Here is a 23,853-nt window from a genome sequence, read left to right on the forward strand (position 1 = left end):
GTAGTTTGCCATTTTCTTCTCCAGTTCACTTTACAGATGAGGAAACTCAGGCAAACAGGATTAAGTGACTTGTCCAGGGTCACACAGCTAGTAAACATCTGAGGTTGGATTTGACCTTGAAGATGACTCCTGACTCCTGACTCCTCCTGACTCCAGTCCTGGCATTCTTATCTATATATATATGGGCAGCTAGGTGGCATTTGACAAAGACCTTACTCATTTGACCATGGATCCATATTTACCCTTTGTCAAATGAGTGAGCCCTAAAATTTTGGAAATTCTTCTATCAGACATATCCCTTGGGGAAGACAGCGGTTTTGTGTTGACTACAGATAATAGAAAAGAAGTTATCATTGTGTTATGAAGAGAAGGATTTTGAGTAGTGAACAAGGTTATCTTCACAGGATCCCCTGATAAGGGAGAAGACTAGTAGGAAGAGTAATATTTAATGGATGTTATTGTAGAAAAAGAGCTTCTAGTAGAGTGTCCCAGGGAGTCTGTATTTGACTCAGAGATGCCTAATTTTGTCAGTGACTTGGATAATGGAATATACATGGCAGCCTCATTAAGTTTGCAGTGATATTAAGCTTAGAGAAGTGGTTAACACACTGAGTGACAGTGGGACCACCAAAAAATCATAGGCTAGAACATTAAACCAAATAATAGTAAGATGAAATTTAGGAGGAGTAAGTGCAAAATCTTACATGGGTTCAAAAAGAAAAAAAGAAACTTCACAAATATAAGATGAGCAAGTTTAGTTAGAGAGCATTCTCTCTGAAAAAGGAAGATCTGGGGGGGTTTTTAGTGGCCTGCAAGCTCCATCTGTGTTAGCTGACAATGTGGCATGGCTCTAAAAAATGGTTAATATGATGTTGGGGTACATTAAGAGAAGCCAAGCGACCAGGAATAAGAGGTTACATCTGACAACTGCTCCTGAGAATTTGATAAATTCACTTTGAACATCAGAAGGCTTTAATCAAATCTTGAATAGCTGGCTCCTCAGAATCATGTCTTACATTTCATATGGCCATCTATCTCTAAGAAAGTTCCAGGATGGAGGAGGTGATTATCATGTTGTCCTTTGTTCTGGGCAGACCATTTCTGAAATATTGTATTCCACTCTGGACCCCACATTTTAGAAAGATCCTCTGGAGAATATTCAGAGAGAGGTAAGCAAGATAGAGAATGGGCTGGAGTTCATTCTGTATGAAGATTGGTCGAAGGAACTGTGGGCCTTCTGCCTGGCTAAGTGAAGGCTCAGGGAGGTTAGAATACCAGTTTCAAGAATTTTAAGGGCTATCGTGTGGAATAGAGATTAGATTTACTCCATTTGTCTCCAAAGAGGAAAAATTAGGTTTGATATTAAGAAAAACTCTGTAACAATTAAAATTGTCCAAAAGGAAGGATAGCTTCTCTCTTAGTGAAGGGTTTCAGGCAAAGACATGAGTGCAGAAATTGCAGAATAGGACTGCATAGCTATTGAAATCCCCTTTAACTCTGAAATTCCATGATGCCTCCATTTCTGCTTCTTTATCTACACACACACACACACACACACACACACACACACACACACACACACACACATACACTCACTNACACACACACACACACACACACACACACACACACACACACACACACAGATACACTCACTCCCTAGTTTCTATTAGGGCATTTCTAATTACACAGTGATTCAGAACTATGGTCATCAGTTGGAAAATACAGTATGCCAGTCACCTTCCTGGCTATGGATAATGAAGTGCATTGGGCTGAATGTGTTTTCTATCTTAGAGTAAGTCTGAAGTTAGCCATGGTTCGTTAAGGTCTTTTAAAAATTCACTATCATAATTATTATTATTTGTTGTTGTTTAAGCAACGGTTGGCACAGATGCTATTCTGGGGACAACAAGGGGTGGCTAAAAACCCCGAAGCAGCCATAGAGTGGTATGCAAAGGGCGCTTTGGAGACTGAAGACCCAGCATTAATATATGATTACGCCATTGTATTATTCAAGGTAAGAATAACTTAATTTGTGCCTAAGTTTTTCAGTTCCCATCAGAATTGCAGAGCAGTTTCCTGGAGGCATATGTGCAAACAGAGAGTAGGTAATTAAGATAACTTGGGATATACTTCCCTCACTCACTCTAGGGAGAAAGAAAGCTGATAAAAGGAGGAGTGAGAATTGCTCATATCCCCTACCCACTCCTCCAATCCTTTTTTAAAATAACTATTTCTATATTTGGCTCTTTGACTCCCAATACTTTCCCAAACATTGCTACATTTCCTAAGAGATGTCCCCGTTTTTAGTTTGGCACCCTATGCCTGGACTTTTTGATCACCCCTCCAACTTCCCCCTCCTTTATATTGCTCCCCTACCCACTACCCCCTTTCTTATTCCCCTTCTACTTCTCTACAGGGTAAGATAGGATTCTATATCCCAATGAATCTGGCTCTTCTATACCTGGACTTTTTGGATGGCCATTGATTCAAGAAATCCCCTATCACATACAATTTATGTAGTGCCCTTGGTGGGCCACAAATCACACCTGTGTCTGATTTGCTGAAATTAAGATCCTGATTCTGAGTCTAAAGACTTTTACTTACCCCTTGCTGACAACTCCAGCAATGGGGAGTTAAACGTGAAAACCTTTGGTAAGAGTTAGTGTCAATATGGATTTTCAAGTTTACATGCCTCTTTTATTGGATTTCTCATTGGAAGGGACTTTTGAGATCATCCAGCTCAACCTATTCATTTTTCAGATGAAGAAATTGAGGCTCAGAAAAAGTTAAGTTGCTTATCCTGGATTCAGAGAAACCAGGTCCTCTGAACACATATCTGGTGCTCTTTCTACTAAACTTTATAGCCTTTCACTACGTGGATATTCATAAAAATCAAGGACCAAAGAACATCACTGTGTTCATTCCACACAGAGAGCCAGGTACCATGGCTCCATGGCTTTTGCTTCTCATCAAAACACTGGCTTTACCTCCCTTTTCCAGTCTATGGCTGAAAAATATCCATGTATCATCACTTACCGAGGTGTATTCATTTAGCATCTCTGCCTTCTTTTTCCATTCTTAATCATCCCAACTCCCTTAACATTTTCCCTTGGGTGCAGGCTTAATCATCTTTTTTGTCTTTGTAATGAATCTTAGCTTGACCCAGTGAAAACTGCCTAGTTAAGTCTTTAGCTTCCGACCAAATTATACACTGCTTAAGAATCTGTCTGGTAGAGAGAAGCTCTACACTAAATGACTTCTTCTCATGGGAAAAATATTTCGGATAGTGATAGGGCCTGGACCTGTGATTTCATGAGGAGGGAACTCCTAGATGTGGAAATTCTCTTTATCAATGCAGATCATAATCTTCAATGCAACTTACCATCTTAGAGGCTCTAAGTCAGTGATTCCCAAAGTGGGTACCACTGCCCCCTGGTGGGTGCTGCAGCGATCCAGGGGGACAGTGATGGCCACAGGTGCATTTATCTTTCCTATTAATTGTTATTAAAAATTTGAAAACATTAATTTCCAGGGGACTAAGTAATATTTTTTCTGGAAAGGGGGCAGTAGGCCAAAAAAGTTTGGGAACCACTGCTCTAAGTGAAAGGTTATGTAATTTGCCTGAGGTCACAATGCCATTATGCATTAGAAATGGAATTCGAACTTCTATCATCCTGAAACTGAATCCCTATCATTTTGTGTCCAAGGCCAACTCTTTCTACTATTTTATATAAGTAAATTCGTGTATATATTGTGTTTCTGTGATCTCTGAAAATTCAAAGAGGACATCAGTGATATTGGATGAACAGTATTATTGAATGCTCCTCTGAGCCCTGAGTAGGTGATCTTTTTTAAAAATTATTTTTATTATTTTTTGAATTTGTAAATTTTAATTTAATTAATTAATTTAGAATATTTTTACATGGTTACAAGATTCATGTTCTTTCCCTCCCATCCTCCCCCCCACCCCGTAGCCAACATACAGTTCTGCTGGGTTTTACATGTGTCATCAATCAAGACCTATTTCCATATTATTAATATTTGCATTAGGGTGATTGCTTAGAGTCTACTCTACATCCTCAATCATATCCCCATTGACCCATGTGGTCAAGTAGTTGTTTTTCTTCTTCCTCTGAATGTGGGTAGCATTCTTTTCCATAAATCCCTCAGAATTGTCCTGGATTATTGCATTGCTGCTAGTACAGAAGTCCATTACATTCGATTTTACCACAGTATATCGGTCTCTGTGTACAATGTTCTTCTGGTTCTGCTCCTTTCACACTGCATCAATTCCTGGAGGTCTTTCCAGTTCACATGGAATTCCTCCAGTTTATTATTCCTTTGAGCACAATAATATTCCATCACCAATGGATACCACAATTTGTTCAGCCTTTCCCCAATTGAAGGGCATCCCCTCATTTTCCAATTTTTTGCCACCACAAAGAGTGCAGCTATAAATATTTTTGTACAAGTCTTTTTCCCTATGATCTCTTTAGGGTATAAACCCAGCAATGGTATGGCTAGATCAAAAGACAGGCATTCTTTTAGTGCTCTTTGGGCATAGTTCCAAATTGCCTTCCAGAATGGTTGGATCAATTCACAACTCCACCAGCAGTGCATTATTTTGCCATACCCCCTCCAACATTTATTACTTTCCTTTGCTGTCATGTTAGCCAATTGAGCAGATGGTCTTGTCCTCACAGCACTGACATCTATGGTGACTGCCTACACAGGTCAAGACTCCTTGGTTTGCTTTGCTGTTCAGATTCACAATCAGTTTGGAGCCCTGAGCCTCATCGCTAATTGCATATTAGACTATTCCATTTATCTTTCCCAGCAAATCAAAACTATGCCATTTTGTGCCAAGGGTTGCTTCTGTCATCCTTAAGGAATTTTCTTCCTTTCTCCCTGCTGGTAAACGTCAGCTTTCCATTCTTCTGTTGTCTTTGCATTCATCTTTTTGTTTCTCTATCACACTTGAACCAAGTGAAGTGATATTCAGAGGAAGTTACAAGTTTAGTTGTCTCAATGACATTAGAAAATAAGTAGGTTCAAGTATGGGTTGAATTGATTCATGTAGTGTGTTAAAATCATTATCTGGGACAAGATGGATGCCACCTTGAATGACAGGACTGGCAGTTGAGAACCTTGGCATGTTCCCGGGTACTATGAGCCAAGGGCAAAAATTGGTTGGCCCTACCCTATAAATACCCCCAAGGAACAACAGTTGGGAGCTCAGACTTGAGCAGGCTCATCTTGGAACAAGGATTTGGGATGGAGGGAGGTTAAGGGTGGAAAGGGTAGGCCTGAAACCTGTAACCTGTACCTTACTGAGAGAGAGCTAGTGATCAATCAACATCATTGATATTAGAGCTGAGAGAGTATACTGATTCATCTATCAACATCAACATCAATAGCCTTCCCTAATCTCTGGCTTGGCTGTGGCCAAGTCAGGTCAGAGTTAGTGAGAGGGTGAAGACCTCCAGTTTCTACAAACCTAGCAATCTCCAGATTTGATCAACAATTAGATTAATAGTCAATTAGTTAGCAATAGGGTTTCCAGATCCTCAATCCTGTTACCTTGTTTCCCTTACCCCATTAATAGATTCAACATAGTGTTTTACCAACAAGTGCCTTTCCTGAGTGGTTATTATACCAAAGCCCCTGGGAAGGGGAGATCAATACGCATTCAGATAACAATGTTTCCAATAGCCAATCAATAGCCTTATCAACAACTAATCCAACCTCAGATTGGGACCTAGAGAGGTTAACCATCCATCCAACCTCTCAGGGGGTCCCCAACTTGAGCAAACTGTTAGAAGGGAACAACTGACAGGCTTAATCAATCCAGCCTGTCAGGGAGGAGAGGCATGCATTACATCCATAGCAATTGTGAGAGGAGTGTGAGTTTTCTCTCTCATCAATTATAGCCAGCTTAGGCCTAAGCATACAATCCCTCTCCATCCATACTATCTCTGAGATCTACATATATAATCAATTATCAAGAAGATCCAGGAGACAGAGATAGGGAAAGAAAGATATAGATATAGAGATATATTCTATATTATCACTTCATTTCTTTTTAACAAGTGTTTTGTTCTTGTTAAAAAAATAATCTTTGAGGGGCAGATACGTGACTCAGTGGATAAAATCACTCCTGGAGACAGGAGAAGTCTTATTTCTTAGCTGTGTGACCCAGGGTAAGTCACATAACTCCAGTTGCCTAGCCCTTATCTCTCTTCTGCTTTGGAACTGATACTTAGTATTGGTTCTAAGACAGAAGGTAAGTTTTTTTTTTAAATCATAATAATCTTTGAGTTTGCTATTTGATAAAAAGTAACTCTTTGAGATTGCTTCTGGGTTCATTAAATTAGCAATATTCATTGTGACATTGGTTTACAGTTCATTCTTTCAAGTCCCTATATTCTACTATAAAGAAAGTAAATCTTTCAGAATTTCCCCATATTACTCATTCACTCATTACTCAATAAAATATTATCTTTTAATGTGAAATGGTATGTTTTTTATACTTTGTATTTTTTCACACTTATATACCTTGCAAAGCACCTTTATAATGTAATCTCATTTATTTAACATCTGGAAAACTTTCTTCTCACAGATGAAGTTCCCAAAATAGTTATCCAGATTTAAGGTATTCTGGGGGGAATTACATTTTATTCAAAACCACAGTTCATGAGTCCCATCTGATATGCTCACTTTTTCCTCTAGTCAGCAAGGAGACACAATCAGTTCAAAGTAAAGGCATTTAATAAAATAGCATAGCAAGAAAATTGGAAATAGAACATTACTTCCATTGACCTAGGCCACAATCACACAAATACATATACCATCAATGGGGAGAATGAGAACACATAAGGGGCACACAAATGAGACCTTATATCTGTATGGAGGAGCAACACACATACCGATGGCCACCAATATCTTCTGATAATATCATTGCACGGTATATGCTTCTCTGCTGGTGTCTGGGTGGCTCTGGGCATGTAATTTTTGCTGAGTATTACCTCTATCTCCTGAGCTAATCTATCCTGCCCTCATAAAAAACCTCCTGCTAAGATTGAGTCCTTTCTTTTCAAACATACCCCTGCCTGGGAGGAGATCAAAGCCTTCTGTTTCAGATAACTATTTAACTTAGCATTAGATATTCTTAAAATCCTTTGTGACTTGTCATGTAAATGAATTTGAGCCCTTCCAAAGGGTAAACTAAGAAGGTGAGATCATTGTCCTCCACTTCCTAGCCATTCTTGAGTTTATTAAGTATATCTGTTGATCAAAGGTTGATTGTTTTGGCCCTTTATTTTAGCCAGCAAAAAATTCAGGTCTCATGACAGTCCTTTTTAATATTTGAGGTAATTGGAAGTGATTTGTAGTGACCTCCAAGGCCTTCTCTTCTCTTCCCTTCCTTTCCCTTTTATTTTCTTCCCTTCCTTCCTTCCTTCCTTCCTTCCTTCCTTCCTTCCTTCCTTCCTTCCTTCCTTCCTTCCAAAGTTATATGATTATGTGCTCTCCCATCCCTCTTCCTTCTCCCCTTCTCGGAACTGACGAGCAATTCCACTGTGTTATACATGTATTATTACTCAATATCTGTTTCCATATTATTCATTTTTTTTAACAGAGTAATCTTTTAAAACCCAACCCCCAAATCCTATACCCATATAAAGAAGTGATGAATCATATGTTTTTCTTCTGCATTTCTACTTCCACAGTTCTTTCTCATAAGTTCCTTGGGATTGTCCTGGATCATTGCATTGCTATTAGTAGCAAAGTCTATTACATTTGATCATCCCATGTTTAAGTTACTGTGTACAATGTTCTTGTTCTGCTCATTTCATTCTGTATCAGTTCATGGAGGTCTTCCTAGTTTTTATAGAAATCAAGCAGTTCATCATTCCTTATAGTACAATAGTATTCCATCACCATCATATACCACAATTTGTTCAGCCATTCTCCAATCGAGGGACGCCTGCTCATTTTCCAATTGTTTTGCCACCACAAAGAGCACGGCTATAAATATTTTTGTACAAACTTTTTTTAAATCTCTTTGGGATACAAACCTAATAGTGGTATTGCTGGATCAAAGGGCATGCATTCTTTTAAAGCCCTTTGGGCATAACTGAAACCTGCTCCCATCTTGTTTTCCAGAGTCTCTGTATTAATACCTTTTTGTCTATTTTTTTCTCATAAATGGAAGACCATTGGTTAACCAATTAATATATATTTTATATAGCCAGCTTGTGCCTTTTCCTTGTAACTTGTATCCTCAAATCTAATTACCTTGTCTCTCCATTCCCAACCTCCCCACTAACAATCTATCTTTAATTGCTTTCTACTCTTTTCTGCTATTCTAATTGTGAAGCAATTCCTTCATTCTTGTGGCAGCAAAAATGTCTTTTCAATCTTAAGACTTTAAGTTCATGTCACCCTCTGCATGATTCTGAAGGATTCTGATTATTTTATATATCCTTGTCATGCTAGTACTAATGCTTTGCTATTTTCACCCAATTAGATTAGGCCTTAATAAAACCAAGACAGAGAATGGTTTTAACCATTTTTTTTCACTCCCACCTTATTCCTCCATCCTACCAAAGATGTCTTATCTAGTTTACCTGGTAGGCAACCTTAGAAGGAGCACATCTAAGACTGTTAAATACACTGAATCTTAACCATTACTCCTGCTAGCACTGGTTGAAATAGAACTAATGCTAGTGATGAATGGGAATTTCTTGTCAGCAAAATCACTCCAGAAAATAATAGCCAACAGAATAACAATGCTGTAGCTAGAATTCTTTTGGAATTGTCTTTAAATTTTGAAAATGTGAGTTTACATTTTTAATGCAAGTCCTGCCCCATACTGCCAAGCCTTTTTGCTTTGTGCTATGGAGCATCGTCTGTACATATTTTCTTCATCATTTTTATTGTTGTCGTTTGTTATTATTTAGGGTCAAGGAGTACAGAAGAATAGAAGGCTGGCTCTAGAACTGATGAAAAAAGCTGCTGCCAAGGTAACACCTAAGCCTCTTATTTATAGTGAAACATTTCCACACTGAGCACCTACGCACTCACAAGTTTACAGAAGTAAATGGCTTTGCTACACATAAAGATCCTGAAGGTGGAAAAAGGAGGAGAAGGAAAAAAACCCACAAACATAAAACATAACAATTGTGTAGTGGTTAGGCATGATTGAGTTCCAGCACACAGAGAAACTTGCCACAAAGCAGACCGAACAATTTTAAAACGAAATTCGTCTTTCTATAAACATAATTCAAGTCATATCATTTTGAAGATGAAAATGTGATCATTGTTCCATTGATAAGAAATAGCTTATCTCACTAAAATGGAATGGGTACAAAGATTATTGAATTTGAAAAGCCAAGATTTTAATTCTTTTGAATTCAACTTCCTAATGTGAAAGTATTTTTTTTTTTGGCTATCAGAAGTTTAAAATGCAATCATATATTGGTTTTAATGCAGCATAATTCTTTGGAAAAAGCACCAAACTTCAGGTCAGAGGACCCGGGATCAAAGCTGAACTTTGCCACTTATTACTCATATGTGACCTTGGGCCAATTAGTTTCCCTAGCTCGAGGTGGTCTCTGAACTGGATGGGTCCTTGTTAGTTTTCAATCTTAGTATCCACGGAACCTGTTTTGATGTTGTCTTTAGTTCTGAAGGAGATGTTTAAAAGAGTAGTTTTAAAGGAAACTATAGAAAGGAGTTATGGTCCACTTTTCATTTTTGCATCACACAATTGAAAATAAAGACCAAGCTGTGCTACCACTCAAACCATCTTTAAATGTATGTTGTCTGTTGAAAGTGTATCAGTGGCAGCTGTTGGTTCAGTGAATAAAAAAAGCCAGGCCAGGAGAAGGGAGGTCCTGGGTTCAAATGTGGTCTCAGACACTTGTGACCCTGGGCAAGTTACTTAATCCAGTTGCTTAGCCCTTACTACTCTTCTGCCTTGAAACCAATATTCAGTGTCATTTCTAAGTCAGAAGGTAAAGATTTTTTTTTTAAAAAAAAGTGTTTTCATTATAATAGTGATCTATGTAAAGAATACTTAGAACTTTCTAGAAGCACAGTGAAAGCTGGAATAATGAGACATTCTTCTCTCCTATCTCCTTCTCAAATGAACACTAAATGGCCAGTGTGGATTTAGGGACTATTCAGTTCCATAAGCATTTATTATTGTTTATTATATGCCAGGCACAGTGGTAGGCAATTGGGAGACAAAGAGAAAACAATTAGTTTCTAGCCTCATGTAGTTTGGCTTTATTGGAGTATGAAGAAAGGGGATGAAAAGCAGAAGGGCTATTGTTCATTCACCCATCTGGCTCCACAAAGAAGTGTGATCCAGGGGGAGCCAGTGTGAATAAAGTGACCAGACCTTACAGAACTTTGCAGATACTTGTGAAGTAATGCTTACAAAAAGTAGGGAAGGCTCTGCTGCATGACATACTCCGGAGAGAGGGCAGAGGTTCTTCCTCTCCATTATACCCAGAGGAGTATAATATCTTCATTCTCTTTTGGAGCCAGATCCTCATTAATGCAAATAATAAATCTTGTGATATGTCATATGTATTCAGATTCGTAGTATTTAAAGGTATGATTATGTAAAACACAGTAATTGGTTCCAGTCCAATGGCAATATTCAATGAAAATTTAAATAATATAATATCTTCACTGGATTTGTGATTTGAACTAACCAGAACCTGGCTTTATAAGAGAATGCAAATGCCATACTTTTCTGCTTGTAGAGGAACCTACCTATACTTTTGAGTGGAGAATTAGACACAATGTGCTCTGCTTTAAATGCACATCCAATAGATGTTAAATAGTAAAATAAATGCCATTTTATTATTTTAAGAACCCTTCAAAGCAAAACTCATCATTAATGCTGGAAGAGGTCAGTGACCATCAAGTAGGGGGATCCTGTCAAAATGATATATAATGGGCACTTCAGTCAAGAGTTAGCTTATGTTAAGTGCTTTGTAAATCTTAGAGCACTCGTCTTGGTTGTTGTGGCTGCTGCTGTTGTTATGTGCCCTTAGATTTTTAGCATGACTGTAGACTAGTAGAAACCCTGAAGTGACAGCCATTTGGGCTCCAGTGGACTGCTAATTAAGTTAGCACCTCAGTCAACAAGCTCTTAACTATTCCTATGGATCTCAGAAATAAATGGGGTGGCCTGAAGTTGAAGGTTAATCATGCTAAAAAGTGTTTGGAAGGTATGAATAGTGTTCTTTGTTTTGGTATGGCAAGAAGGGAAGGAACAACTAAGCAAATCAGGAGTACTAATACACCACCTGCTGGAAGTGTTTTAGTTTCAGATTGCACTGATCCAAAAAAAAAAAAAAATCACAAACCATATTTCAAAAAAATCGATAGCGCTGACCATTTAAGTGAGCAAATTGTGTGTGTGTGTGTGTGTGTGTGTGTGTGTGTGTAATGAGTTGAATACTTTTATTATGGACCTGTGCTACATCGTAACAATTGGCAACACTATTGTGCTATAACAAATGACCAGCAGGATGGTTTTAGAAAAACCTGGGAAAATTTCTATGAACTAATGAAAAGTGAAGTGAGCCGAGTCAAGGGAACATTGTATATAGTAACAGTAATATTATAAGCATGATCAACTGTGAATGACTTGGCTATTCTCTGCTCTACAATGATTGAAGACAATTCTGAAGGACTTTGATTGAAATATGTTTTCTACCTCCAGAGAAAGAACTGATAGAGTCTGAATGCAGACCAAAGCATCCTTCCTTCCTTCCTTCCTTCCTTCCTTCCTTCCTTCCTTCCTTCCTTCCTTCCTTCCTTCCTTCCTTCCTTCCTTTCTTTCTTTCTTTCTTTCTTTCTTTCTTTCTTTCTTTCTTTCTTTCTTTCTCTCTTTCTCTCTTTCTTTCTTTTTCTTTCTTTTTCTTCCTTTTTCATCTTTGCCTTCTTTGACAACATGGCTAATATGGAATTATTTTTCACATGGCCAAACATGTATAATCTATATCAAATTATTTGCTTTCTCAAAGAGTGAGGCAAGGAGGGAGGAAGAGAATTTTGAACTAAAATTTTTTAAAAAATAAACATTAAAAGTTGTTTTTACATGTGATTGAAAAAAATCTATTTTAAAAAAGAAAAATGGAAAACATGAGAATATGATGAACAACAATAATTCATTGTAGTAAGATATTCATTCCAGTAAGATAACTAGAAAAAAGATAGATTTATTACCTAGGCTGGACATGTTCCTGACATGTTTACTTATTAGATCTTTAAAACCTGGCCTACCTCTAAAGTTCTACAAGTTTGTATATGATGTATGACTTCTGTTCAAGTTTTTTAAAAAATCCATTGTAATATTTTGTTAGATAACACCCATTTAAACAACTATGTAGAGCTACACTTATAATCACCTACATTTTATATGATAGTTAATTTGACAAGTAAATATCAGCTTAATAAGAAGCAGGGCTATACAATTACAGTATTGATGTTATTTAAACAAATATGCCAGAATTTTACAAACAAATGAGTGTGATCTCTCTCAAAATAGTCACCTTGGAAGATTGTACAATGTATTTCTATGATGCTGTCATTACTCACAGCAGGACTGAACTCTTCTTTTGGAACTTCCATAAATGACTAGAATACATTCTTTTGGGCAGCCTTAGTAGGAACTACCCTTAATCTTTTGAGTATGGATATGATTTTTGGAAATAGCTAAATGTCAGACAGAATCAGGTCTGGTGATTAAGGTGTTCAATGCTGTTCGTGGTACAAAATGAAGCATGAGTATAATGTAATTTGACTGATTTATATTACACTGAGCTTATAAATTGGTTCTTAAGGCAATTCCAAGGAGAAATTCCAAAAAGTGTCTTGAATAATGGCAGAATCTTTGGTCTAAATATATAGCTTTTCAGTTATCAAGCATTTATTTTTCTCTCTCTCAACTCCTTGCCCCAAACCCTTGTAAAAATATGCATAGTCAAGCAAAACACATTCCTTTACTGACCATGTCCAAAATGCTTCTCCTTTTACATGCTTAGTCCATCACTTCTCCTTCCAGAAGTGTGGGCAGCATTCCTTATCCTTGTTCCTCTGGAATCATGATTGGTCAGGTTGCATTAATCAGAGCTGACAGTTCTCATTTGTAAGACTCTTTCCATGAGTAACTAACTGGTTGTTAGAGGAGTTTGTGGGCTGTACCTTTTTCCTATATTCCTCAGACTCAACATGTGGGGATTGAATTCAAGTTCATCTGCACTGGCTCATTATTTCCTTCCGTCAACTGCTAACTCTCTGTCCTCAGATCCTGTAGCAATCAAAAACAGTTCAGTTAGGAAAAGCTTGGTAATACCCACAAACAACAACCAGGTAGCATGGAATGCATCCATCACAGGTAACTTAGAATGAGAGCAGGCATAATCATTCTTCCTCCTAAGATCAAGTTTTCCTCTTGGACTTCTCCACTTCCATTCTGAAGCTCAAATTACTAGCATCTAAGAGTCCAGAGATCCCCAGTCAAACTGCTATAATAGAGAAGTTTACAAATGAAGGGGTAAATGGAGAGACAGAAAATAAGACTGTCCACAGGTGCTACTTCTAAACTAAAATCTCATGTGGTTTAATGTATAGCCACTGTGTTCAGTATAGACAGGCAAGTTGTTAGGAGCTTCAAGGTTTGGTCAGTGTCTATGAGTCTTATCTCCTCTAGACCCCATAGTGCCAAAATTCATAGGATTGTTCTGGTCTGTGGAAGGCATGGAAGAGATGAACATTATACCTCTCCTACATAGGCAGAGATGGAAGGGAAGGATAAACAGCTTATTTTTGTGCCTCAAACCAGCATTCTCCATCACTTTTTTTTTTTAATTGTAAACTTAAATCAACAAAAAGATTTCAATATTCAGAGAACAAGGAAAAAAGATTGCACAAGAAACAGAAAGCTTCTGGGATGTAGTTTTTAAAAATATAATAAATATATGCATATATGTATGCTTTACACATTTAGGAATATTTCACATATATGTATAATTTAACAAGGTAATTATTCACTTGCTTTTTTTGCTTGCCATTCTGGTTTCTTCTCTGCACCTAAAAATGTTTTACTGAAGTTGTTTTGTTTTGCACATTGATCTTTACCTTCCTTTCTCCATCCAGATATAATCCTTTCCCCTCTTTTTGCCTTCTTTCTCCTCAGTCATCCTATCATGTTTTAAATTTTTTAAAAATTAAACTCCTAAAATAGGAATACGGCCGTGGAGCTTACACATACCCCTCTAGGAATGGATTCTTGATTCCAAAACTTTTGGGGATATTTAGTCAGAGAGACAGATACTGCCTACTCAGAAACAAGACTGTCCCAGTGCTTTCTGAGGGGTCACTAGTCCTTTATATGTTTATTTACCTCAATACTTAAAAGGATATATAACTTTTATCAGTGTCATTCACTTCTTCCACTAGGTTAGATCATAACTTCTGCTCTTTAGCTGATGGTCTTCAAGAGTTGCTGTGGCCAAAATACTCATCACCCACAACACAAATATTTCTGAACTTAGCTAGGCTGGTCTTCAAATGATAAACATAAAGTTTATCATCAAGCTTATCATACCCTGATAGAAACTAGCAGAGCATGGTTATAAGGACCCAGTATTCAAGAATATAGGAAAACCTCCATACCACAATGAAGCATGAAATAATATTTAAACAGAGGATATGTTTGTTTAAAATTTTAAAATCAATACAATTACATCTTTACATAATACTTTTGAGAAATCTAATATTTCATTTATGTTTACATTGCTACCACTTAATGTATGGTATTTGAAAAGAAATTCACTGGTAGGGAGACTATCTTTTAGGCAATGAAGAAACCAGCTTCCTACTATGGAATTCTCAGGCTTCATTCTCCTTGACACCTGTGATCATTTTGACTCTGTTGATAATTTATTTCTCTTGGATATTACTTATCTTCTCTGGGCTTCTCTGAACTAAAAGCAGAAGGAATAAATACTTCATCTCTCAAAGAATCTATCTCCATACTAATGGGGATGCACCCACCAATGGGACACATCATGACCTATCTATACTTTCTCATAGAGTTTGACTCTTGACAGGTAGGTCCCCCCATAAATCCTCCATCAGACCCTGAACCTAGACCTTCTATTAGATCCCTTAACCTTGTGAAGGTATTAATGTAACATATAGGTTGGCCCTGGCCATATTATCTCATTTTCTAATCATATGTCTCATTAATAATCTTTTATAATGATTTGGTGCCTGAAGTAGCAATTATTGCCTTTTAAAAGTCATTACTTGCTACTTTCTCAGGCTATGCAAATTTGGGGGTTCTGATTCCTAACATTTTGTCTGTGTTTTTCTCTGTCCTTGAGCATTAGTGAATGGCCTTATTTTTAATCACTTGTAAATGAGAAACCTGGAGAGACTTGATTCAGTGCTTTAGACATGTAAAAATGAGGCAAATAAAGCCAAAGTTGCTGTACTATTTTTCATGAGGAATGTTTGTGTATTGTTTTTTGTATTTTAACAATTTCTTCTTTATTTATTTAAAACTTTTTTAGTTCTATATTCTCTTTCCCTCCCCCACCCCTTCAGAAGGCAAGCACTATAATATCAATGATAGATGTTAAATTATACAAAACACACTTGCATATTAGCTATGTCTCCCCTTCCCCCAACAACAAAAAATAAAAACACAAGAAAAATAAAGTGAAAAAATTATACTTTAATTTGTACTTAGAATTCTTCAGTTCTCTCTCTGAAGGGGATAACATTTTTCATCATAAGTCCTTTGGAATTGTCCTGGATCATTGTATTGGACAGAGTAGCCATGACTTTCACAGTTCATAATCATTATAATATTGCTGGTACTGTGTACAAGGATATCCTGGTTCTGCTTACTTCACTCTGCATCAATTTATAAAATCTCAAATTTTTCTGAACTATTCCTTTGTAGTTTATTATAGCACAATAATATTCCATCACAATTATATACCACAACTTGGTTATCCATTCCGCAATTGATGAGCATCTCAATTTTCAATTCTTTGCGACTATAAAAAGAATTGCTATAGTTTGTACAATAAGTCTTTTCCCTGTTTCTTTGATCTCTTTGAGATTACAGACCCAGTAGCAATTATTTCTGGGTCAGAGAGTATGCATAGTTTTATAGCCCTTTGGACATAGTTTAAATTGCTCTCTAGAGTGGTTGGATCAATTCACAACTTCACCAACGATACATTAGTGTTCCTGTTTTTCCATATCCTCTACAAAATTTGTCATTTTTCCTTTTCAGTCATATTAACCAATCTGATAGATGTGAAGTTACAATTGCTATTATTTGTATTTTTCTTCTCAATTGTAATTTAGAACATTTTCCCTCAACTATAGATAGCTTTGATTTCTTCTTACTTACAACTATCTGTTCATATGCTTTGACAATTTATCTATTTTGGGAATGGATCTTATTTTTATGACATTTGCTCAGTTCTCTATATATCTGAGAAATGAATCCTTTACAGTGAAACTGACTGTAAATTTTTTTTAAATATTACTTTATAGTCTGTGGTACCTCTTAGTAAAATGTAGTTTCTCTGATTGTGTTTTTTAATTAGATCTATTCCTGCTTTTGCTTTGTCTCAGATCATGATGGCTATTTCTGCCTTTTTTACTTCAGCTAAAGCATAAGAAATTCTGCTTCATTCCCTTATTTTAATTCTGTATGTGCCTTTCTGTTTTAATTGTTTCTTGTAAATAATATATTGTTATATTCTAGTTTCTAATCTATTCTGCTATCTACTTCCATTTTATGGGTGAGTTTATCCCATTCTCTTTGAAAGTTATGATCACTAACTGTTTATTTCCTTCCATCCTATTTTCTTCTATTTCTCCTTTCTGTGTCTCTCTTTTTTTACCATGTGCCTTCTCAAAAGTCTTTTTTTTTATGTCTGGCCACTGCCTCCCTCAGTCCATCCTCCCTTTTATCCTCCTCCTCCTTTCTCTTATCCTCTTCCCATCCTACTTCTCTGTTTGGTAAGATAGATTTCCGTACCCAACACACACACACACACACACACACACACACACACACACGAGAGAGAGAGAGAGAGAGAGAGAGAGAGAGAGAGAGAGAGAGAGAGAGAGAGAAAGTGAGTGTATATATGTATTCTTACCTCTTTGAACCAATTTAGATTGAGAGTGTGGTCTAAGGATTGCCTCTAACCTTCGCCATTTCCCTTTCCACTGTTAAAGCTCTTCCTTGCATACTTCTTTTATATGAGATAATTTTCTCCATTCATCTTCTTCCTTCTCCCTGTGTACTCCTCTTTTTTACCTCTTCATTTTTTGAAATTGTCACAACATAATTGACTCACACGCTACCCTCTGTCTATGTAGACTCCTTCAAAATTTCCCAATAATGATCAAAAGTCTTAGGAGTTCCAAGTAATATCCTCTGACATAAGAATGTAAACAGTTTAACTTTATCGAGTCCCTTATGATTTCTCTTTCATGTCTATCTTTTTATTCTTCTCTTGAGTTTTATGTTTGAATTTCAGATTTTTCTATTCAGCTCTGGTCTTTTCATCAGTAATGCTTGAAAATTCTTTATTTTCATTTTATTTTTCTTGGGTTGATTATAATCCTACCACCTTTGCTTTCTGGAATATCTTATTCCAAGGCCTCAGTTTCTTCAGTGTGGAAGCTCCTAAATTTTGTGTGATCCTGACTGTGACTCTGTAGTATATTGAATGATTTCTTACAACATTTTTTCCTTGACTTGGGAGTTCTGGAATTTGGCCATAATATTCCCAAGAGTTTTCATTTTGGAACTTTTCCAGGAGGTAATCAATATATTCTTTTATTTTTTATTTTGTTTCCTGAATCTAAGATATTGGGGGCAATTTTATAATTTCTTGAAATGTTGAGATACTGTTTTTGATAATGATTTTTAGCTAGTTCAATAATTCCTAAATTATATCTTCTCATTCCATTTTCCAGGTCAATTGTTTTCCCAGATATATTTCACACTTTCTTCTAATTTTTTTCCATCTTTATGGCTTTCTTATTGCTTCTTGATTTCTTGAGGAGTCATTTGCTTTTCTTTGATCAATTCTGCTTTTTAAAGAATTATTTTCTTCAGTGAATTTTGAGTCCCTTTTACCATTTTGTCAAGTCTATATTTTAAATTGTTCTTTTCTTTAGTATTTTTCCATGCCTCTTTTAACAAGCTATTTACATGACTCATTTATTTTCCCAAATTTTCCTCTACCACTCTTTCTTTCTTTACTTTTCTTTCTTTAATTTTCTTTAATTTTCAGGAATTCTTATTGGAATTGTGTACAAATTGCAGGTTTTTTTGAGGATTTTCTTAAAGCTGTTTTCCCATTATTGCCTTCTTCTGAGTTTGTGTCTTGATCATTCCTGCCATCACACAAGCTTTTTATAATCAAGCTTTTTTTGTTTGTTTGTTTGTTTATTTGCTGATTTTTTTCTAGCCTGTTTCTCATCTTCAAACTTTATGTTTAACTTGAGCTCTGTTCCCTGGGTGGAGGTGGAGGAGGTTTTTTTGTGCTGATGTTTTCATATCTATTTCTGGTGTTCTGCAAGTTTTTGGTGCTTTCAAGTTCTGGAGGAGATATAGTTGTGACTGCTCTCCTAGACTATGCTTTGTCCTGTACCCAAGAAAGGCTTCTGCTCCCTGCAGCTACATGTGCTAGGCTTGGAATTGTGACCAGGTCCCATGTTCCTCTGAAGCCATAAGTGCTAGTGATTTCCCCTGCCTTGGAACTGTGACCAGGACCCTTGTTGCCAAACAGCAGTCAGTTTTGTACACAATGTCAGCTCAGGGTCCCTTATACTCTCTTTTTAACCAGTTCAATCCTGTTGCCTGGACTGAGAGTTCCTGAAGCTGCTATTGTTCCTGTTGTTCCAGCTGCCTCCAATACCTACTGATGTTGCTGCTATGTGGACTCCAGGCTGGCTCCCACCCCTGGGTCACAGACCTCTCCCGACAACCCTCCAAGTTGTCTCATCCTGAATTTTTGTTGACTATCCTATGCCTGAAATTAGGTTAACTTTTTAAAGCTATTTGGAGGGTCATATTGGGAGAAGTTGGTCAGGTTGCTACCTCTATTCTACCACCGTGGCTTCCTCATGTCCATTCTGTTTTAAGTCTGCCCAGCCTATCTATCAATCAACAATATCAATAATAATGTACATTTATATAGCACTTTACAATGAACAGAATATCATATCATTTAAGATCCTAGAGCCTGAGAGTTGGCAGGTACTTGAGAAATCATTTAGTCTTATCCCTTACCTGTAGATAGACCTTGAAAAGACTGCAATTTCCATTTCATAGGGGAATGAACCAACCAAATGATTTAAAATGACTTGACTGAAGTAATAGCTAGAAGTACCAGAACCAGGATTTTCGATTTTGGTGTGCTAATTTCAGGTTTAATTCTTGCCCAATCCAATCCATTACGTACTGTGGGCAAGGTACTATACTAGGTGCTGGAAATAAATACACACACTTCACAGGGCTGTCAAATGAAATAGTATGAGTATTCTTATTGTTCATCTGAGTTGCATCCAAGTCTTTATGACCCCATTTAGGGTTTTCTTGGCAAAGATACTGGAGTGGTTTGCCATCTCCTTCTTCAGCTCATTTTATAGATGAGGAAACTAAGGCCATCAAGGTTAAGTGACTTGCACAGAGTTACACACCTAGTAAGTGTCTGGGGCCATATTGGAATTCAGGAAGATGAGTCTTCTTGATTCCATGTAGGCCTTGCCTTCAGTGAACTTCTTTTACACTGGAGAACACCATGCAGAGAGATTGTTTGCAGAAAGAGGTTTGAATTACTGTGCAATTAGTTCTTTTAATCCTGAATGAAGTTTAACAAATTTTTTGAAAATTATATTTCTACATAATTGGCTTACTTTGTATTTCCATGTATTTTATTTTTAAGTTCAAAAAAAAATTTAAAAACATTTAAAAACATTCTTCTAAAAAAAAGGTCCATAAACTTCGCCAGACTGCCAAATGGGTCCATCACACACACAAAAAAGTTTAGGAAGCCATTTTAATAGAAAATCTCTCAGAAGTCTTTAAGGTCAATAGCTCTAATATAAAAAGGTAGGTTTTTTTTAGAGAGATTGGAGGAGGATAGAAGGTAAGGGATCCAAGAAAGAGTAGGAATATGATGAACATGGGGATTTAATCCAAAAAGGAGGAAGAGGAGTCATTTTAAGTCAAGCTTTACATGGGCAGCTTTTTCCCTAGTTAGTACCTCTCTCCCTCTAATGTTGGCCCCTTTCGAGTTCAGTCACTTCTGTGTGAAAACCACATCTTACCTTCCTATATCTTCCCCTCTTCTCTGAGACGCTCAATCTCTGCTAAGGCTTTAAACTAGCTGTCAAAGCCGGGAAGGTCCAGTAGTCACAGATGGCCTTTCCTTGCAAGTGGGAAGTTGTGGCAATTCCCCACTGTGGTGATTTCATTCTTTACAGCAGAGTAGCCAAACAGATCAGCCAACAGATCAACTGGAAATTTCCTTGAGCTAGGGCAGAGTTCAAATATTGTCGTCCCATATGTCTCACATACTTCCAGGGCTGTTCAGAAAGTCCTGTTCCTGATGCTTATTGACCCTGATCTGCCCTCCCTACAGTAGAATATTGCCCTCCTAAGGCATTAAGGATAATTGTTGTTTAGTATTTTAGTCGTGACTGATTCTTCTTGACCTAATTTGGGGTTTTCTTGGCAAAGATACTGTTTTTTTATTTCCTTCTCCAGTTCATTTTATAAATAAGAAAACTGAGGCAGACAGGGTTTAAGTGACTTGCCCAGGGTCCCACAGCTAGTAAGTGTCTGAGGTCAGTTTTGAATTCAGCTCTTCCTGACCCAATGCTAGACCCAATACTCTATTTTACTACATCACCCGGGTGCCCCTTGGGATCATTAGAATGTAGAAACAGAATGATAAATTTGGCCCCATCATCATTGTTGAGATGACAGAAATCATAGCAGCTGCCTCATAAAAATCTACATGGATACATGGGGGGCTACCTTGATGAGTAATTCTTTTTTTTTAATTTTAATTTTGAATATTTTCCCCTAGTTACATATTTCATGTTCTTTCCCTCTCCCCCAAATCCCCCAACCTCCCCTTAGCCGATGCACAATTCCACTGGGTTTTACATGTACTTGATGAGTAATTCTAAGGTCTATATAAATGACCCATCTGCTCCCCAAAACAGAAAAGTTAAGAGTAGAAACTTCCATAAGAATCAGGTTTGTGCAGAATACTATCTCTGACCTATTACTATTTTACTATTTTAATTGTGTTTTCTAAGAAGAATCATTCCTATTTTGTTTGTTTTGAAATGCAGGGGTTACATCAGGCAGTGAATGGATTAGGATGGTATTATCATAAATTTAGGAGAAACTATGTCAAAGCAGCAAAATACTGGCTAAAAGCTGAAGAAATGGGGAATCCAGATGCATCGTACAATCTTGGAGTTCTTTATCTAGATGGCATTTTCCCAGGGTCTACTGGAAGGAACCAAGTGAGTAAGACTTCACGGTGCCATTACCAAAACCTTTTTTTTTTTTTTTTAACCCACCTACTTCTCCAATGGGCTTGAGGAAATCTATGAAAATAAAACACAAATGAAAAAGGATAATTAATATCAAAAATTGGTGGGGGGGGGGTTAACAGTGAAAAGAACCAGGCATCTCGACTGAGTTAGTTCCTGAAAGATGTTCCTTTAATTTTGTTCTGAGCTTCTGGGCAGCTCTGGCAAAAGTGGATACAAGTTCAGCCACACATTTTTCATTGTCTTGAAAATGGGAAGCATACAAGTTTATCTGGAGAGAAAAAAACTTTGTTACAGTCATGAATTCTAGGCAGAAGAAAATATTTGTTGAGTGTCTTCTAAGTACTCTTCACTGCTAGAGGCACATGAAGAGATTTAGATGGTTAGACATCTATGTGGTCCTTGCCCTTAAAGCTTTAGAGGTTAGTTGTGAAATAAAAAATTAGGTGAATTGGTTGCTTGGTTCCGGAGTTCTGGAATCTTCCTTGTCTCTGCTTTTTGCAGCAGTTCCTGCTTTTCCTCAATTTCCCTATGACAGTTAGAAGAGTCATAACGTGAAGTAACTTGCAATAGTATGAGACGATAGTTTATTAGGAACTCTATTGGGTGATATAGATTCTACGTGGTAATATGGACAAGAAGGAGCTCAGGGGGTATTTAGCTGTATAGGAGGGTTATCAATTGTGCATAGTGAACAGAAATATATACAGGGTGTCCTCAAAGCCTCGGTGCAGTTTTAAGCTTTCATAGTTTAAATAAGTTTTCAGTTTGAATGGCTTGAAACTGTGCTAAGACTTTTGGGACACCGTGTATGTTTTTGTTCATTATGCATGCTTAATAACCCTCCTACGCATTTAAATACATGACACTTGCATTGCTAATTATATTCTGGTTCTCATCTCTCCTAAAATAAATTAAAATTTTGTATGTGTTTTGGAGGGAGGGATTAGCAAAACCAACTGAGTAGATTTTCACCTGAAGTGACTTCTGGCATGCTTTCCGTGTGATGAACAGGCTTGTTTACTGGACAGCTTGATCCCAGGATTAGCTGGAGTAGGCTGTCACATATCACACAGGCTGTCACCCAAGGACAGAGGCCCTTCTTCAGAGGGTTTGTGTCTCCTGGAAGTGCTTGTTCTCTCTCTGTTTCCTTTAAGGCATTGGAAGCTATGAATCTGTGATAAAATCGTCTGAAGGTACCTCACTATCTGGGCACTTCTGAAATCAGCTCAGCAGAGAGGGAAGAAGAACATGGAAAAGAGAAGTCTTTATTAGGCAGGCTGACATCTTTATCTGTTTCTTTACAGACATTAGCTGGTGAATATTTCCATAAGGCTGCACAAGGAGGACACATTGAAGGAACCTTGTGGTGTTCCCTGTACTATATGACAGGCAATTTGGAGACTTTTCCTAGAGACCCTGAGAAAGCTGTTGTGTAAGAAACCATGAAAAGTGATATATGGAAGAAACATTTATCATAGCAGCAGCAACTGAGGGAATGGGGAAGAAACAAGTTCGGGGAAATAATGTCTTGGGAATTCTTTAATTTCTCCTTGGGAAATCACTGTTCTACCAAGGCTTACCTTTTTTGGACTTCATCAACTCTTAATTATATGGCAACTGATCATCCGGTTTATGAGTTAGCTGGTCCTTTTATTCTGGCCAAAGAAAAAGAAAATTTAGCTAGATCCTAAAAAAAAGCAGGCACATTTTAACAAAGAGGTGATTGGAATAGCAGGTGAAAATGAGGTTTTTCGATTATATTTTGAATGTCATTTATTAGATTGGAAGTCAGTATGCAAGGTGAATTTAAGCACATCTTGAAATTCCTTCTGTTCAAAAGCATGAGCAATGACATTGCCAACGTTACAGAGGCATTTTCATCTGTAGTAATGGAAATGGGTGGTGATAGGTGTATCCGAGGTAAATGATGTTCATGAAAAGTAAAAATTCATCTTATTGATTCCTATATGCCATCCTTGTCCTTCTTTAGCATAAATAATCGAGACTTGACCATCTGTACCTGTCCTCTATCATTTGATTCGTAAGCATTTATGAGAAAGAATAGTGGCTACAAAATTTGAAAAAGTGTATCATCATTTTTCTTCTTGACATTCAGTTGTGATTTGTTGCTATGTAAAAATTCTAACAAGCAAAATATTCCCCAAATGGGATTTGTAGAGCTCATATGCAAAAAAAAAGAGATAA

General features: G+C 37.1%; 1 protein-coding gene across 1 annotated transcript in view; it reads left to right on the top strand.

Moving 5' to 3' along the window:
* Nucleotides 1-23,853, top strand: part of SEL1L3 (SEL1L family member 3) — a 104,092-nt gene that overhangs the window by 52,651 nt on the left and 27,588 nt on the right. Inside the window, exons 12-15 of the mRNA XM_044680677.1 lie at nucleotides 1,877-2,017; nucleotides 8,964-9,026; nucleotides 21,439-21,615; nucleotides 22,953-23,080. Coding sequence (XP_044536612.1) covers nucleotides 1,877-2,017; nucleotides 8,964-9,026; nucleotides 21,439-21,615; nucleotides 22,953-23,080 — 509 coding nt within the window. The remainder of the gene's footprint in view (nucleotides 1-1,876; nucleotides 2,018-8,963; nucleotides 9,027-21,438; nucleotides 21,616-22,952; nucleotides 23,081-23,853) is intronic.

Source organism: Gracilinanus agilis, chromosome 6 (genome assembly GCF_016433145.1).
Source record: "Gracilinanus agilis isolate LMUSP501 chromosome 6, AgileGrace, whole genome shotgun sequence".
Taxonomy (NCBI): domain Eukaryota; kingdom Metazoa; phylum Chordata; class Mammalia; order Didelphimorphia; family Didelphidae; genus Gracilinanus; species Gracilinanus agilis.